At 35.3% G+C, this 20,592-nt stretch overlaps 1 protein-coding gene across 1 annotated transcript; it reads right to left on the reverse strand.

Moving 5' to 3' along the window:
• Positions 1-5,229: 5,229 nt before the first annotated feature.
• On the reverse strand, positions 5,230-19,702 carry LOC128203082 (heat shock 70 kDa protein 12A-like). The gene is made up of 6 exons (XM_052904353.1): positions 19,507-19,702; positions 14,067-14,218; positions 9,566-9,787; positions 8,820-9,054; positions 8,553-8,687; positions 5,230-7,476 (listed from the first exon to the last, which is right to left on the reverse strand). Exons 1-6 carry the CDS (start codon positions 19,643-19,645, stop codon positions 6,542-6,544), a joined length of 1,818 nt encoding a protein of 605 aa, XP_052760313.1. The 5' UTR covers positions 19,646-19,702; the 3' UTR covers positions 5,230-6,541.
• Positions 19,703-20,592: the final 890 nt, after the last annotated feature.

A 20,592-nucleotide genomic window follows, 5' to 3' on the forward strand; every position in this document is an offset into this window, starting at 1 on the left:
TAAATATCATAAACGGTGTTTGCTGATAGTTATTTTCTAGTCTTTGAGGATCATTGGGAATATGATGTATTTGTGATTATTAAAAAAGACCAACAAGTAAGCCGATGGAATATGACGTTGACAGTGGTGCACGTATTATTACTGTCAATGAACAGTCTCAATCAAACCGAGACTGTTGTAAGCCGGTTCCAAGGGTGTTGACAGTGGTACACTTATTATTGTTGTCAATGAACAGTCTCAACCTAACCGAGACTGCTGAAAGCCGATTCCAAGGGTGTTGACAGTGGTGCACTTATTATTGTTGTCAATGAACAGTCTCAACCTAACCGAGACTGCTGAAAGCCGATTCCAAGGGTGTTGACAGTGGTGCACTTATTATTGTTGTCAATGAACAGTCTCAACCTAACCGAGACTGCTGTAAGCCGGATGCCAAGGGTGTTGACAGTGGTGCACCTGTTTTTACTGATGCTGTGCACCATTTTGCAGATGGTAACGACCTTAAAATGGTGTATTAACCGTATAAAAAAGCGCAAATACGACTTCTTTCAACTTTTTAATTTACATTTCATCTCGAATAATGTCAAGGGTAAGTAATTTTTTATTCACCTGAAGAAGACTTTTTCCCTGTTCCAAGATCTCCAAAACGCTGCCCTAAACAGCGCATTAAGACAGCAGTAGATATAACAGGGCCATCGTAAGAACAACCCTACGACAAAATATCGCAAAAATAAAAACAAATCAGTCAAATACTAATATCAATATTGATATATTAATACAGTATGTTAAAATTAAACAAGATTTCAACATCCTCGGAATCAAGAAAGACGTCAGAACCCTGAACCGGGCACTACAGTACAGCAGAAATATAACTGGGTAACTGAAACGCATGACCGTGTTTGCAATTCTACTTAACTGATTCAGAGCATGTTTTTGTCATGAGATGTTGGCGGTGTATGTTTGCAAATGTCCGAAATATTATAATCGCTGCTTTCGTTCCAAGATAATCAAGATATTGATTGCAATCATGAGAATAATTGTCATCCTTCTGTGAACGGGGTGAAAAATCATGCTTTACAATTATATCGTATTTGGTGGTCGTGAACTTTCGATTTGACAAGAGTTGTTGATTGTTTCCCTTTGACCATTACTTTTACAAATCGTGCTTACTCCTTGAAATGATCGGGTAGTTTCCCAAAGTTCGTGTTTTATAATACTTAAATTGGTCATGTAACAAAACACTTTTTTTACTGATTATTGGAGGAGATGGATGAACAAGTTTGTTCACTTAAGAAAAATGGTCTAATTTTAACGTGTCAGGCGCTTGTGGATTTTGAGATTAGTTTTGTATCAGTTTATATTCTGTATTTGCAATATGTTTGCAAAATGTTTATTAAATTATATTATGTTTTTTTAATAATATTTTATTTACATGGCTGTACCTATATATTTCATTATGGCGGCATATTTCTAAAGAACAATGTACTGCATGTTTTTAATAGAGTCACGACCTCCACTATCGGTAGGTTCTGTTCTGAACTTGTACCTTTGAATTTTATGTACTTTGTATGTGTTTTATATGTGTACTGTTTCTAAGGTGATTGTATTGTTGTTTGTTATCAACGTTTCATGTATTCCAGTATCGGCCAAAAGATACCTCGTAATATGTTATATAGGCTAAATAATTGTATCATGCCACTGTAACAGGTATTTCAGGGCTGCTTAGATGTTATATAGGCCGGAAATAAGCCTATATAATAACCCACCCTAAAGAGATTTCCCTCATATATTGAAACGACACCTTGTTACACTTCTTCTCTCTTGGAATTTCATACGTCTGCTCGAGAGCGAATGTAGTACTGCTGTTGTGTGATTGGGCATGTGGTTTCGAAGTTGTTCAGCTTTTCATCAATGTGTCAATGACTATTCATATTGTACACGGTATGATTTTCACACACAGAATTACAAACGGTAGTAGCAAAACTCGTAACATTTGAGATCCTAGAAGGGGGGGTTTGTATACCACTTTGCATGTTTCAATGTCTTTCGCAAATTTCTTCAAGTGCACCGGTTGTATTATCATGTGTTGTATTATCCATTGCCTCTGCGCTACAGTATTCAGGAAAAAATATATGATTGACGAATTCATGAACTGGAAATAGTTCTGAAATTTGCGTTTGCAAATGTTTTAACTGGATCATAATTTGTGTCCCAAGATTGCGCCTAGATAAACTGTTGGTATAACTGGTATTCTTTTTTTGGTAAGCATTGCTGTTTCAACAAGAAAGGAATTTCCTCTACAATGTTCTCATTACATTAAAAAAACAGGCGCATTGTATGAACTAGTCAGTTTACATATATGCTTGGTAAGCTAGGCCTGACTAGAGTATTCAAATACAATATACCCCGCTATCCTCCCGTAAAGAAGCATAAGTTGCAATATTATACAGATGGTTAACGTATCTGAAACAGAAATTCCAATCAGTGTCAAATGGGCCAGCATTTTGTTCTTTAGTACAGTTCACTTGATGGTCATTCGGGCTGTTACATATTACACATCCTAGACTCAGAACAACGAGTCTAGAACGAATTAACTTCTACATATTTGATTTAACTAGATATAGGGGGTATTTTTGCGCACAAACACATATGTCACCCTTCATATTATCCCTTTGTGAGCTGTACGTTTGTATGAACATGTGAAAATGTGGCTTTATTCCTCCAATGCATGTTGTCATTAAAACTGCATTGCCAATTATTTATCAGAACAAATTATTACATTGATTCATCAATATATGCACAACACAAAATTTACACCTCTTTGTATATAAATATTGGCTAAGTAAAGGCCCACAGCTATATCTACGCTGCACTGCATTCTTGTAAAGTTTCATGCTTGTAGATCAAAAGCCTTTGAAGATACATACAATACATGAATGTATGTTCTATCGGACAGTTTTAAATAAGTGAAGGGCCATAACTCTGCAAATATTGGATTCGACCACAAACAAAACACAATAATGAGAGAACTTGTTAGATCCTCTGACTGTGAACGCTGTAACTTACTCACTTGCAATACAATCATTTTTTAAAAAGAAGTGTCGTGTCATAGAAAAAAAGATAGCTGTGTCCTATCACAGAAATAGTTTATTGTTATTATTTGATTCTTATTTTTTATATTTATCAGTTTGCAGTCCTTGTTCGGGTTATAAATATTTATATGAAACAAATTATAATACAGAAACAAGTCCAGTGGTCGAAAGTTTTAAAATGAACCTAAAATTCTATGCCAGGAACAGCAGGATTTGAAAATAACTTGGCAATAATAATGTTCTCCATACCAAGATGTTGTGTCGCCTACAAGACCCAGGCATGTACATTAAAGGTGAGGGTAACGTTTAAATGTTATTGATCAACACTTAATCATCGGGTTTTAAATCTTTACAACTCGACAGTTAGACGCGTATAAGTCCAAGGTATGTTCATCAAACGTTAAGGGCACACTTTATTATTATAAGGTTTATTGTCAGAGTGCCTTGCATTTTGGCTTGTAATATCATAGCTCATGACATGCAATGGGGGATTTTAAAACAACTTGAAACCATGTTAAACATGACTTGACCCATGTATACAGGTCAAATGAAATGGTTGCAATGAAGGTTCATTTGTAAAAAATAGATTTTATTTTGGCTTTTCCGAGCAGTAACTCGACCATGCATAAGACGATTTTATAATAACTAGGCACACACGATTACTTTAACTAGAGAACGTGTCGTCTGCAAGAGCCATTATCTATAGGTCAAAAATCATGGTCACACTTTAGGATCATTGGTAAAAATTCTTTGTATGTTGTCTTGTCCGAGCTGTACCCTGGCCTTGCATTGGGGGATTCAAAAACCAAAATACAAAACAAATGTGAAACACATGACTTCACTAATGTAGGTAAAAATGTCGAGGTCATATATATAGGGTTATGGCTCATTTTCTTTGTCAAGACTGATACTTGGACATGCATTGTGGATATTCAAAATAACTTCTACAAGATGGTGTGTCGCTTGGAACAAAAAATGTATATACGTTTAACGTCAAGGTCAAAGGTACCTTTCAATCCTTGATAAACATACCTATTTTTTATATATTATGTATGCACTGTGCTGTTTGTGGAGTTTTGTGCTGTTCTTCCATGTTTGTGATTTTTTGTTTTTGTGTTCTTTGTCTTTGGCGTTTACCCAGTGCCATTAAACCGGGTTTATGTTTAAACTTTTTGCTACTGAGCTTGATTCTGTATTTTGCACATAAGTATTAAGAGTCTGTGGTAAAAATATCCTCACATTTTTGGTCTTAGGGTAAGTAACAGACACGCGGCTAAGTTTACACCAGGTGTTCATCTAATGACAGCATATACATCTTTTATACCCCTTCTACATCTGTATTCCTTTTCAGTCACTTATTAAATTTGCACTAATCGACCTTTCGCACAAATGTTGAAACATGGTTTTCGTCGCATTGGAGCGTTTCTAGTTGAATTCATGCTAAATCGCGGAACTTGGTACGAAAGTAACCGAGAATGCACATATTGCTAACGGAAGCATTTTTCACCATATTATGCTTCATGCGTAAATGTCAGGTCCATGTCAATTTGTTTGGACAATATAACGACGAGATATGCGTGATACTCTGTAAATTTGACCATTAATTTAAGTTATTCACGGGTGTAGCACCGACTCCTCCCTTCGACCCTGACTCATCGTAGAGATATTTATCGTTATGTAGATCTACTAATTTGAACTGAATTGTCATAAAAGTAATTTCGCGATTATCAACGACTATCCCAACAATGCCCATAAGACTGCCCGATTGATAACGAATGTATTAAGTTTGCGCTACGTTCTTAAAAATGGTTTTCGAAAAAGTCATACCAGCACCACAGTTTTGAACAGTAAACAACACTGTCGTGGCTCTTCCCGAATCACTTAGATCACCCAAGACTAGCAACGATTTACGCAAATGCCGTTACAAATGTATCCTTTAATAAACTCCACGCTTTCCGAACTCGCGAGAACGTGGGCAGATTTTCTAAGTTGTGGGCAACCATAGGCAGAGCTCTAAAAGTGGGAGTTAGGCTTTATCTCATTCTTTAGCTCAGTTTGGGGCGATTTTTATATTAATTGAGGATATTTTCCATTCGACCCGTCGTAAGTTCAACCCCCGATAATGACAATCAGGTCAGAACAACATAAGAACCGTATAATAAATAATTATATAAATCACAAACAAATTACAGATCTGCAAATGAATAAAAAGAAACAATATGAGAAATACATAACAACAGGACTGAGATTGTGGACAAACAATCGTACTGGCAAAATGTAAAACAAGTATAGTGGTCTGATGGCCTATCATTGACAATATGGATATATCATGAACAAGTTGAACATTACAGTATCAATAAATATATAAAGAACTATAGAAGCGTGTATTGAGTGTGTTTGCGTGTTTGCGTGTGTGTGTATATGTGCGTGGGCCTGGGGTTTTATGCATGTTATTGTATACAATTGAATAAGTGGTAGTGGCCGTTTTGAGTATGTATGATTCAATGCATCTACAGAAACACACAATAAGTATAAGTATGATGCGAATTACCTATGTTTAGGCCCCGTAAAATGTCCAGAAACGACTGGATTAAAAATCGAAAGCGTGTTTTTCCACTTTTCTTCATTTTACTAAGACAACTGACTATAAAAGTCTTAAAGCCCCAGCTAACATGCAATGCGGGCATATTTGGTAAGCTCGATTAATATGGAAAGATAGTCAACAATACCTTTTAGCTTTTGTAAAAAATCTGATATTTAAGACTAATTTGATTTGAGTCTGTTAACACAAAAGTATATTTTTATTTCAGAGTACGAGATAAAGAATCGGGGGTAAATATTAAATGAGGCTGTGCCCTTAAACTGAATATTTCATCATGCTTTATTGGTATTGTCCGTTGCTTAATATAAAGGTAATATTTATAGGTTAGTTAGCATTGATAAATGTTAGGGCAAGTGATAGATTATGCACATATAAACCCGTTTAAATCCCTTGTAAACTTGTGTTGCAGTTAACTTGTTTTACTGATAATTCCAAGGCGGTAGTCCCATCATGTCTTAATGAAGCTATTTTGATGCGTTTGTGGTCTGTTTGTGGTGTTAGTACGTATGCGTCATTCGTTCAGTGTCGTTTTGGCCTAAACATTGTGTCTCCTAACAGGGTTCATATTTGAATGTTTGGCTGCTTGGCTTGTTTCTGAAGTTGTCATTGAATTATCAATAAATGTAAGAAAAGAAAAGTAAGAGCCAAATGCGAAACATACCGAATAATACCATGAACAAATCTTTTATACATGCATATTAATCGTATGTGTATTTTTAGTAATATAAACGTGAATGGCAAAGTAGGAACTATCATACTAGTTATAAAATATTAAAGAAGTGTTCGTGTGTCAGCTTCTTATTCAAACGGACCGGCCATGGTGTACTATCGAATGTATTCATTCAGCAATTTAGCAGTCAAAGTTGTAGTAATACAACTTTGTCGTTTCCTCGCCTGTATCATCACGCTTTGCAGTAACTTTCAACTCAGTGTCTCCAAATATTAAACCAACTGTAGCAGACCCGACTTTTCCTTCCGAAGTTTGACAATTAACACTAAATTCCCCCATTAGAAAACAGTTTGGCTGGTCGACATATTGTGGATTCTTATCGGTTGATGCATACAGCTTCACATCAAATGATTTGAAATCACCAGTCGGCTGAAGAGAACGCGAAACTACGGGACGCTCTGACGAAGCTGACTGACCAATTTCTATAATTTTATCAAAGCAACCTCTAGCCTTTTCCTTTCCATTGCTGGCTTTAGTCTTCCTTTCAAATGGGTGCAAGGCGGGGTCAAAATCTTTATACACCTTCAATCCATAGGTGTACTGGACAACTCTTGATTGTATATCTTTACTTCTATGCCCGAACACCACAGCTCCTTTCATTACGGTCATCCCAGGGTTATCAGGTATCAGAATATTGTACTTGCTGAAACTCTTTCGAAAGTCTGATTGCAAAACGGGCGACTCTGAAAACCCTCCTACTAATAATATTGCTGAGCAGCATTTTAATTCTGGCTTGTCTAAAATTCCCTGCACGTGTGTACACATTTGTTTGACTGATTCAAACAGAACACGTCGTGCAAGCGTTTTTCCTACTCTTATTTTATCCTTGTCTGCGGTTTTAATGTCATTGTCATGTGCATATGGGGATGCTTGTATGGCTTCTAAAATTCCTGCATGTCCATTTCTTTGAACAAGCTCGATCAAACTGAAGGGAATCCTAATAGTTATGTGTCCTTCATCGTAATCGATTTCTCTTTTCTTAAATTCAAAATCCCTCAGTAGAGTGATGTAATCGTCCATGTTTTCCATCTTGAGTTTAGACAGAATGCCTTTCCCTGCCGGAGAATAACATTAAAGTAACAAAGACAATCATTTTTATGTACATTTCATAAATTTTGAAACTGTTAAATGAACGGTAATTTTCTGCTGTTGTTCATTTAACTACTAATACGTAAAACATCAGGGAACTATTATAGAAGCAAGTCACAATTTGCTATCAGTGATTTAGCACCATAACTCCAACATATTCGTTGTATGTAAAGATCTATGTTTAAATTTATACAAGCGACATTTTATGAATAAGATCATAAAGAAAAGTTGAGTTTGTGACCTCTCGAAAATGTCGGTCGCCGACTACCTTCATAATGTGTTTACGTTCGAAAACAACAACACCACTTCTCTATACAAGCACTTATAAACCATTTGTATACAATACGGGTGCATAATCGATAAACATGCTAGCATGCTAAAATGCCGAACACAAATTAATTTCGTAACGTTCTTTTAAACTTATGGAGCTCGATTCATTAAATATTTTAATCGTAAGGTGAAATAATCTTAGAGTCAGATTTTCATAATTTGGCTTTAATAATATTCATACTCATATTTATTAGTAATTGTTGAATTTTAGTCAGTGTTAAAGTTAAAAATACAGTTGAGATAACTTGTTCTCATCTGTTATGTTCCAACATATATTTATTATCACGATTCTTTAGTAAAACAGGGCTTGTATCATATCTTGGGTTATACAATTAAGTATTGTTTAAATGTCTGCAAATGTGAAGGCCTTTATGATAAATTAATACCAGTAGGCATAAATAGACATTACAACGAAAGTGATTACCCAATAATGTATCATATGAAAGCGTTTTGGTACAGAATATGATTAATAAAAACAAAAGAAAAAAAAATGAAAAAATAAAGGACAAAAATGTGTCTCCAAAACTGCCATTCATGAGTCTAAATATTGGATTATATCAGCAGTCAAAACACTTTCAAACGAGTACACGTTTATAAGGGCTCATCTTTTTTTTAAATTTCAAATAATTATAACCTTTACAATCAAATGGCATTGTTATTTATGAAGAAAGAAATTCAGATTTAGCAAATATATATATTTATATATATATACCTAGCAAGTCATCCAAAAGTTTACAAAATGCTTCGTCGACCTTTGTAGCCCCCCATGGTCCTCCACTGACCGTGTGAATTTCCTTTAGCTTTCCACCCTTGGCAACTTCATGCACGGTTATATCCGCAGTTCCTCCTGAAAACAAACATACACTTACAAAAATTAGCATCTTTGAGATAATCACATATACACATATCTACAATATTATTAACAAGCCGTATTTCAAATTCGCACAAACGCGCCAAGAGCTACAATTATTCTAATTACCTCCAGCATCGACTACCATGTAGACTCTTCCTGGTTTGAATGACGAAACTACTGCGCCATCATTAACGGCGGACATTTTTACTTCGTCAGACATTTCGTCCGTCCCGCTGGACATTTCCGCTGACCCAGATTTTCCCACTGGTTCGCCAGACTTTTCTACTGGTATATGCCGACAATACAAGGAGGCTGCTTCCGGTTCCAAAGCAAGGCTGAGTCTTTCATCTGGTATTCCTGCCTACATTTCATGACAATAGTTTGATTGTACGCCTTATTTAACCGAATCGTATCAGTAAAATAGTGATGTTATTAGATTTAATATAAAATAGATAATTGAGTTAACTAGTAAGTCAATGTTTTAAAAGTTGTTCAAATGATTAGTTGACAGGAATGGGCATATTCTTGCATACCGGACAGTTGCCCAAGGCTATAAATAACAGTCTCACAGTCCAATATAAGAGGTGTCGTGCGAAAGAAAGCGAAACTTAAATATTTTACTGTATCATATCATTTAATTTTAATTATGACATTTCATAAAAAGCAAAAATGAAATAAGGAATGATTGTGTTTTTCAGAATAACCGAATAAGTAAAGTTCTATTAATATGCCAATTTCATTGAAACTTGTTGATGTCAACCTTGATAAAAATGTTACTTTTCATGACACTAGTAAACAATGATTTCTATTTGCGTCGAAATTTATAAAATTAAGGTATAACACGCATGATAACTTTGCACCAAGCAATATACCTCATTTGCGCTCTCCCGCATGAATTGTTTGGCAGCATTTGACCAGATAGCTGGAACAGTAATTACCCAGCTAATGTCGTTTTCTATTTTTCCACCCATTATTCTGCCTTGTGCCATTTCTAATAACTGGTTTTTTAAGTATGCTATTGCCTTAGAAAAAACAATCTTTGCGTTTAATTTCTTTCCATTTTCGTCTTCCAGTTGAAAATTGCCAGGAACTTTCTGAAATGAACAAAGTTGCAATGTTCTGATGACAAGTAATGTTGTTTTAATCGTCGTAAACACCGCCACATACTGGCTGGTACGTTACACCGCCACATACTGGCTGGTACGTTACACCGCTACATACTGGCTGGTACGTTACATTGCTTCATAAAATACAGATTTAAGAAGGCACACATTTTGCTGTTATGTGATGTCCTCACACGTCGGAAGTGGGTATTGTCTTCACTTCCCCTGTCTTGTATATAACACAACCTATCACAACGCGAATTCAGTTTAACAAACCACTATACGAATTTGGTTGTGTGAATCAATAGTAACTACACTTACTTTGATTTGACAACCAGAGAATTATTCAGTGCATTTTGGAGCCCAATAAATACGCAAACTTAGATACAACGCTTTACAGTATACCGTCACTCTCAAATCTTTGGAGTCAAATAAAATGCAACTGAAACAATTACAAGAAGATTCTATGGAAAGTGGACGAGGAACAAATTTCCAATGAGATCCGATCATAAATACGAAAAATTGCACGCTTGACATTGGCATCAAACTTCGACAATTAAGATCCCATCGAGATCAAAGCAATCTACCACATCCGCCGCCACATCCAGGACAGGGTGCAAAACATAGGAGATGCAGTCTGAACGAGAATTACATTCTTCTGGCGAAATTATTACATTCTTCTGGCGAAATTATAAGTAACGTTTCATTCAGTTCTGCTTATTCAGCAAAGTATCGTAGACTGCCTAATTTAGTGCTACCAACGTTTATTTAAGATCATAGTTTACAATTACAGGCATTTTGGATTTATTTATGAAACAAGCATATATTTATACGCGAGTTTGTCTTCAATGGCAGATTTTCTGTTAACTGAAATATCTCCTAAAATTCCAGACTGTTTACGGTTAAAAACTGACCAATACAAACAACGACCGTTCCGTAGACTTATTTAAAGTAAAGTTTGGGCATAAACATAAAATTACGTGCGCAAAATACAAACTATACCACAGCGAACTTCCCGATGACAAATATTCGCAATTTACACCATTGTTATGATAAAATGCCAACATATATGATTACAAGTACGGTCATTTACTGGTTTCGGCTGTGCTGGTGAAGTTTGGACCGGAGGTAGAAATACACCTGGCTAGATGACATTGGGGAAACAACTGGCATCAAGACTTATTCCGCCGCACGATCAACAAGGAATTTAACATCATTAAAGCAGGCAATGCTACCCCTCAGCCGGATGTCGATACTAACAGAACCGCAAGTAATAAAAAGATGCCGGTTCCAAACGCTATAGACTGTCTGAAGTACTCTAATATCGATATCGATACCGAATATCGGTAGAGGATTTACCAACTTTTATTGTCAGCGTTGTAATATAGTTAACCACTTGAACACTGTAATAGACTCATCCGAAAAGAACCCTTTTCGAGTGTTGATAGCGCCGACAATTAGGCCTCACATTTAAGTCTCTTTATTAATTTGGCAATCAGCTCATCCCGTAAGAGGCAACTGAATACCCCGTTACAGGCGTTTTTAAGAGCAGGCTATATTGGGTATATATATGGTATCGTATAATCTTCTGTGGACCAGGACCAACATCACGTTAGGAGCAGGCTGTCACATATTGAACGTTACGACGGCATGTCTTCTAAACGATAGCTTTATTTAGCGCTTCTGGAGCTATCAAATAGTAAATTGAATACCATCAGGACTACCAGCATAACTTTATCGAGTATTCTAATGTAAGATACCTTGCCATGTTAGTGTAACGTGTCGGCTGTATGTTCAATCGGTGTCGTAGAGCCTATTTGGATCGCTCTTATATAAATTTTCCTCAGGCTACTTTGCCTTATGATTAAAACAAATGATTCGAAAAATGATTGGTGAGTTAAAGCATAATCAACCAAATAATCAGGGTTCAAAGATTATGCATTGGTTTATATAAAGTTCAGTCACTTGATGAATTGGCTTTCTCTTACGGGAGCTTGTTTATTTGCTATGCAAAATACCTTAACCTTTGTCAGCGCGCAGATCGCAATGCTCTGTTGCCAACGCAGATGTCAGGTATGAGGCTTACTAGAGTTTCTAGTCACCAGCTCCGTTCACCAGACTAGATCGCAATGCTCTATGTATCTGGCTACTTGAACTAGAACGCTAGATAACCGTATAGATGTCAAGTTCCTGGTGCCTTTTTATTCCACAGATCGCAATGCTCTGTGTTCAATAATAAACAGCCAGAAGGTCAAGACTCTAATTATTTGCCATCAAAAAGGCTATTTCCGGTTTACTGTTTGATGTTACCTCGACTGCGGTCAAACACAGAATGACTATTTCAGCTGAGGGACGCGTTCATATACTCACCGGGCGGAGGAGTTCATTATTAAGATGGGTAAAACGGGTATATTCCACTTTGCGAAAACATGAAGGGAGGCAGCTTTATTTTAACTAATACTCTTTAGGAAAACAACTCCCGGTTAATAAATAATGTTTAACATGATTTCTTTAATTATTATTGTCGCTTATAGAATATTTATATGGAATAAATAAGTCTAAAATATGAAACTAACCTTTGAAAAACACCGCCAGACATTTAACTTTGTAACGCAAATGGCAAATTTGTAACAAAGGGCGGTAATTGTGCAAATATGCGGTTACGCTACATTACAATGCGAAGAAGGACATCAAACGCTTCTGTGAAATTACGACATCACCATAAAAACATAGACTAAGATTCGAAGGATTAAAACTTTATTACTTCAAAAGTACAGTGAGAGCATAACAGAACAATACAAACGTGACTTAAGTCCCGGTAAAACCAGATCTGCCGAAGAAAAATGTTCCACAACTCAGTAAAAAAAACACATCACAAAGTTGATATGAATCAGCTACCAGAAGTCGCGAAACCATCTTATCCTCCAACACCGCATAAAATAAACACAGTAATTACGTTGTATGTCAGAGTTTGTTTTTTCCAATAAGCTGTCAAGACGGTCAACGGAAAGGCGTTCTTCATCTTGGGCTTAGGATTTTACGTGATTTTTGAGACAAACGGGACCCCAGCGACTTCGTTACCTTCTCATAGAGTAATATTTTTCGATGCAATATGCTCGTCGTTTATGGTAAATGCCATCACATTGGAACAACTGAACAAGCGCGTCGGGTTCGCGGACGTAATTGAGAGATATATTGTTGTTTCGAGATTTAATGAGAAACCACAGGTACTTGATTACTAAGGATATTATTAGCGAGCATCAATCTACGTTTATAGGCAAACACTAAGCTAATACGACAGACAGCAGCAGACGACAATGTGATTGACACTCATGACGCAATCAAAGTTATTAGCTTTCGTTGGCAACCATCCACGGATACACGAAGGGGACGAGAAGTACCTGTACTAAATCGAGAGGAAATGTTTCAATAACTGTGGAAAATGAAATTCATTTGGAATGTTTATGAACTGCAGAATGCATGGACCAATCATATTCAAGATCTCAACATTAAGGCCACGTTTCATTTTACAGGAAATTTCTCAAGACAACCCCACACAGAGAATGACAAATTTATGCACCATCAAGTGTGTTTGGGTGCAAATACCAAAAACAAATGCAGGACGGGAACTACAGCTTACGATGCTGTAAGGAACATACTTCAAGTTGATGATGCAAGAAACAACTCAACTTGAACATATCGCTGTATTCGTTGAGGCTCGACTTTGCACATGCAAATATCATTGGAATCAACTATGATAACGTTACGTTCGAACAGCTTAAAAAGAGACATTAACTATTATCTTACACGTGATAACCCTATTATTTATAACTTGGATATGAGTGCCCACGTGCGAAGGAAACATACGAGTTGTTCTGCAGAACAGACGAGCCAGGCAACTGACGTAATTTATCTCCTTTTGGGTGTGAGATCAAACTCTAAGGTCAACGAAAGTGAATTCCACTTCGACTGTAAATTGTTACTGTTAAGTGCAAACTTTCGATAATATTTTCATAAGATACTGGAAAGAATGAAACCAGTCGCATCTACAGTAACATTATGTTCAACTGTGCTTAGTAATAAACAAATATATGTATGTACCGCGTTCGATTACCGGCATAGGCACATATGAGTTTGTTTGACGGACACCAAGCCGGAGAACTGGGTCTCCTCAGTTATTAATGATCACTATATGATGCTCATTTTTAAAAACATGTTTTGCAATCATTTTAAAATAAATAAATTATAAACATATATGTTTATTGCTTACCTTTTGATTGTACAATACCATTTTGAATTTTTTGAAGTAGTAGTACCCATCTGCATGTTTCTTATCTTTAGCAAGCTCTGCAAACTTCGTTTCTGCTTCGTATCCGAAAGCTATAACTTTCATATTCTGATTCAAAAGAATGCATGTCGGAGCTGTGTGGTAAAAAAAGTAATTACATTATTTTCCATACTAAATCATATAAAATTGAGTACATGAGGCTTCATATAAACATCAAATATTAAATGCTTTCCCTCTCACGACCGATCCAAAAGATATCGGCGAGACCAATTATTGTATTGCAAAACTGTGATATTTTTAATTAGGTACGAGTCGGCTTTGTTTTAACTAAATTTAATATTTAGCTTTACTGCCGACATGTTGAAGAAATCTTTCTATTCTGAATTTGTTTTAAACAAAACTATATATCAACCAGTCCACAAACACTATATATATACTTAAGTCTTGGAAGAGGAACAAAGAGTGTATTATACCTGGCCTGATCGAACGTGTACACGGTAAATCACTAAAAGTGTAAATATAATAAAACGACAACCTTAAGCTAGACGGTGAGTATGACGGTGGTGAGGATGTGCTAAGATGTGTCTCATGGAACATTGAAGGACTTACATTAAGTAAAACATCGGACTCGGAATTTGTTAATTTATTGTGTGAATATGACATTATTTGTTTAAACGAAACATGGACAAATAGTAAGTCAAACATTAATTTTAAAGGCTATAGTAATCCTATACATTCATACAGAAAGTACCAAAATCGCAAAGCAAAACGCTCTAGTGGCGGCTTAATAATATATGTTAAAGATCGTATAAGAAAAGGCGTTAAAGTAGTTAAAAATGATATCGATTGTTTTGTTTGGTTAAAGTTTGATAAATATTTCTTTAAAACGGATTATGATTTTTACATGTGCGTTACATACATAGCGCCAGAAGCATCTCTTATACATAACATGTATAATGTAGACATCTTTAGGCAAATTGAAGAAGATATAACTCATTTTAGTCAGTTTGGTAAGACTTCTTTGACCGGCGACACTAATTGCAGAGTAGGACAAAAGCACGATTTCATTGATAACGATCGTAGTATTGACCATGATGACGTTTTACCTATTGATACTCCCACACATAGATCATCACGTGACTTTACATCCAATCGCTTCGGTGATTATCTACTTGACCTCTGTAAAGCTTCAATATTCGTATATTTAACGGTCGTTGGAAAAATGATCGTGGGAATTTCACGTGCATGACCTACAATGGGCAAAGTGTTGTAGATCATTTGATCACTTCTCTCGATAATTTTGATTCAATAGGGCATTTCAGTGTAGAGGATTTTAATACTTTTTCTAACCATGCACCCCTTTCGTTTTCTTTGAAAATTAATACTAGACATGATGAGGTGCCTTCAGCTAATATAATTTATTATAAATGGGACTCGAAATTTAAGGATAATTTTGTAGCAGATATAAGTGCAGATATCCATAAATTAGAACATGATTTGCATGATGAAATTTCTAAGGAAGGAAATGTTGATAAACTGACCACTATTTTTACAACATTTCTTTGTAATAAAGGTCAGATATTTTTTAAGAGAAAGGCCAATTCTTCGCCTTATTTTGATAGGTCACGGTCCATTAAGAATGATTGGTATGATAGTGAATGCAAGCGAAAATACAGTGTATATAAAAACGCTTTCTCTCTGTATAATATTTCTTTAACCAATGAAGATAGAATAGCACCGTTTAGCGCAAAGAAAGTTTACAAGTACCAGTGTAGAACATCTAAGAACAATTTTAATAAGGCGCGATGTAAATAGATGAATGAAATGCGAAAGAAGACACCTAGGGAATTTTGGAAGATATTTAAGAATAAGTCAAATAGCAATTTAGGGGACAATATATCGAATAAAGAGTTTTAAGGACAATTATGATAATTTGATGTCAAATATAGATGTCCAACCTGATGAGGAAAGTAGGACGTTTGTTGAGGATTTCGATAATAATGCCAATAATGACCCAACTTTTGCTAGTTTGGATGAACCTATATCTGATCAGGAATGCTGTGAAGAAATTGGGTAATAATAAAGCTTGTTCTCTCGATAATATTCTGTATGAGTATTTCAAGTCAAGTATACCTGTTATAATTAATCCCCTAGGGATATTCTTCAATCATATAGTAGATATGCGATCTTTTCCCAGTAGTTAGGCTAAAGGAGCCATTATTCCAATATTTAAAAAGGGAGAGCAAACGGACCCAAATAACTATAGAGGTATTACACTAATAAGCTGTTTTGCTAAACTATTTACAGTTATATTAAATGACCGGCTTAAAAAGTGGGCAAAAGAGCACGATATTTTGACAGATGCTCAGTTTGGTTTTAAAAGTAATTATAGTACAGTTGACCCGGTGTTTATACTTAACTATCTTATACAAAGGCAATTAAGTAAGAAGAAGAAATTGTATTGTTGTTTCGTGGACTTCCGGAAGGCATACGACTGCATTGATAGAGGGCGCCTTTGGTGTAAACTTATCAAACTTGGTATGGATGGAAAGTTTTTGTCTTTGCTTAGGTCGATGTATAGTGAGGTGAAAATGTGTATTAAACATCTTGGTTCTTTGTCAGATTTCTTTGACAGTAATATTGGCTTGTTTCAAGGGGAAACCTTCCCGATTTGCTTTTCTCTCTTTCTCAATGATATTGAGCTACATTTACAACAAGGCTTAAATGCAGGTCTGACAGTTGATGAGATTTCGGTTTATTTATTGTTATTCGCAGACGATGCAGCTATTTTGTCGGAAACTTAGGAAGGCCTGCAGGAATCATTGAATAATTTATGTACCTATTGCTGTAAATGGAATCTGACGGTCAATGTGGAAAAGACTAAAATTGTAGTGTTTAGAAAAGGTGGTCGGTTAGCTAGAAATGATATATGGATGTACAACGATCAAGCTGTTGAAACTGTCAATTCCTTCAACTATCTCGGTGTAGTATTTTCCTATGGTGGATCTTTCATGCAGGCGGCTAATACACTGGCTGGCAAGGCATTACGGTCTATGAATTCGCTTAAGGCTTTAATCAAACGTAACCAGGTCCCTATTGGTATAATTTTCAACTTGTTTGATGCATTTGTTTTGTCAATTCTTAACTATAATTCAGAAGTGTGGGGCTATATTCAGCCAGAGGTGATAGATAGAGTACATAGGAAATTTTGCAAGTGGGTACTTAATGTCAAGCGCTCCACAAATTCATTGTCACTTTATGGAGAGCTCGGCAGATTTCCGCTATATATTGAGAGACATATTCGCGTTATTAAGTATTTCCTTAAATTATACAAAGAGAAAAAAGATAATTGTATCCTCAGGGCAATATTAAAGGATCAATACAGGGATCTTGATGATAATCCACAGACTATAAACTGGGTCTCTAAAGTAAGAAGTATACTACAGTCAGCGGGTTATGCGGATGTGTGGTTATTCCCTGAGTCGGTTAATATAAATTCATTTTTCCCCATGTTTAGAAATAGATTAAGAGATGTATACATAACTAGTTGGCGAGCTACCATGGAGACACATTCATCATTGTATTTATATAAGGAAGTTAAACATACGTTCCAATTGTCTAACTACATGGTGTTACTGGATAATATAAAATATAGAAATGTTTTAGCTAAACTCACATTGTCCTCGCATTATTTATATATTGAACTAGGTAGACATAACAACATCCCTAAACAAGATCGAAAATGCACACTGTGCCATTTAAACGATATAGAAGACGAGTTTCATTTTGTTCTTGTCTGCCCAATGTATAATGAAATCCGACAGACTTATATTCCTAGATACTATGTTAGAAATCCCAGTATGATTACATTTGTATCATTACTAAATTCTGATATTTTATAAGACATTCTCACATTATATTGCTGTTAAATGAGTTGGTTTTGTGTATATCATATGTATTGTTGGTATAGTTACCAAAATATCCATATGCATTACTTATTTGTTACATTCATTACTTATTTATCATATGCATGCTATTTTTCATTTTTGCATTCTTTGTTTATAACGATGAGCTGTATATGCTTAAGTTAAATAAACATTATGTTCTGTTCTGTTCTGTTCTGCTAACTATTCAATACATTGATACAAGGGGTGTTCAAAAAGTTCGCGAAAAGTTCTCTCATATTTTTTAAAATATGCAAAATGCAATAAAAAATCCATTTTGTAGATTGGTTTAATTGCATTTATTTTAGAAAATTTATTACCAAACAAAGCCATAAAAATCAGTCCTATGGCAACATCATTATTATGTGCAATTTCGTTTAAAAACCGATGTCCTTTTGCGTCTTTCGCTAAGCTACACGTGTCAAACTTTGCTGCAGTGTAGCACCACAAGTGTACGCGATTTCATTCAAATTTTAAGGTCAATTAATTGTATGGCGGCCAAAAGATGTTTGTACGATGCGTGAAAATGAGCATTGAACTGAGATCAGCTATTAAACGTTATTTGATAAATGGAAAATTCAAAAATGTGCTAGCTTAAGATCGAAAACGTCACATCATGTCGAAAAATACAAGGAACTGCTTGTTAGCACCGCCGTTTCACAATTCTTGAAATTAGCGACAAAGTTGACTGTGGTGTTGTGACTGTTTACAATATTATTAATTATGAACTTAAGAAGATTGTGTGAAAGATGGATTCCAAAAATGCTTTTGGATATTCTAAAGAATTAGAGTGTGGTTCGTATTTTGCTAGGCGATTTGAGAGGAAACGAGAGACGCATAGTTACCGTTGACGTGACCTTAACTAGTGTATACGAGTCAGAGGCAAAATAACAATCAAATATATGGTAAGGCAACGTTTCCCATCACCAAAGCTGTTCAATGTCAGCTTTTACATCACGATAATGCACCAACCCATCGTGCAGTTGAAACTCAGGATATGTTTGCAAAACTCCGTACAGCCCTGATTTAGCACCGTACAAGCAATTTCTATTCCCTACGCTTAATATATTCTTAAGAGGACATCAATTTGATGGCATGGACGAATTGCCAAGTGCAGTTATTTATGCTTTATTTTTCCTTTTTTTTCCGCGGACGTTTTAAACACCCATCGTACATAAACATCAGGCCCCAATTTCTCGAAACTTTTTAAGTCTCTTATAACAGGATTAAGCTAAACCCACTATTTTTGTCTTTCAATATTTTGCGTTTTATATACTCCTTTAAATGGTTTAATACTTAAGATAGGAATGATCGCTACAATTATCACAATAAACCATTTTTCAGTTATACAAATTCACTATAAATATGCATTTTGGCTAATTGAAATAAGCGACCTGTCAAGGTTAAGAAGTTTCGAGATATTGGGGCCTGATGAATAATGACTTACATTGAAAAACGTTAATATAAAACTTGCTTACCTTTAAGAGATATCCCGGTACCTGCGTTCCATTGTTTTGCAGAGACATGTGTAGGATTTTGTTTAAAATCGTTCTTCGATGAAAAACACCAGCCCGATTGTGCTGTTCCAAAATCTATACTCGCAACTATCAAAGCCATTTTCCCAAATTGAATATTTGATTTTCACATTTTTGTTTTGTAAGTCTTTTGGAGAAACTGTAATTTCAAAATTACAATGCTGTCATACAAAACGTATAAAGAATTATAAATAACTCAGTAATCAATAATCATAAAAAACAATTTAAACGTATTTTTCATCATTTTATTTAAATCTAGCTGAAGGAAATATATAAAAATAACAAGTTTGTTGCCATGGCAACAGTCAAAGCACGTAAACTAGTTTCACTCAAAAAAGCTTTTCCTGATAAAAACTGATATACCAGATCATACTTCAAATTTACTATTATTTGGCATTCGGATAATGATTTATGGAACGGCTTTATTAAGCATTTGGAACAGTTCAGTTCTGTGACATGTATGCATGAGGTCCATATTGTACAGCAATAATCCATTCACTTTATGTTCATAAAATTTACCTGTTTTAATTCATGTCAAAATTTAACAGATACCACACTTTGTTTACAAGCGCTTTATCGCGGTTATTAATTCGGCAGTTCAAATTCGATCGATGATCATTTGATACATTGTTTGATCAATAATATCGCCGAACACTGTATGTCTACCTATTTTGATAAATGTAAAACTGTTTATGAATAATGACATAGTAGTATTGAGTACTCTCTCTCTATATATAAATCCCCCCCTCTCTCCCTCTCTTCTCTCTCTGTTTCTCTCTCTGTCTCTCTCTCTCTTAATGGTATAGTTGTATATATATGTTTATATGTATGTATATTTATATAAGTATAAAATTATATATATTTTTGGTTCTGTTTTCCTAAAAATGCAACGTCCTGTCTTTCTCAGATGCCAAGTTTTCGTAAAAAGTTAGAGCACTTCGTGTTATAACTTGATTTTCTAAAACGAAACTGCTTTTAGGTGTTCGATGTACAAATAAATTCGCAATAACGGGAACTTTTCCCGTGGAT

This window comes from Mya arenaria, chromosome 9, assembly GCF_026914265.1.
Source record: "Mya arenaria isolate MELC-2E11 chromosome 9, ASM2691426v1".
NCBI classification, from domain to species: Eukaryota; Metazoa; Mollusca; class Bivalvia; order Myida; family Myidae; genus Mya; species Mya arenaria.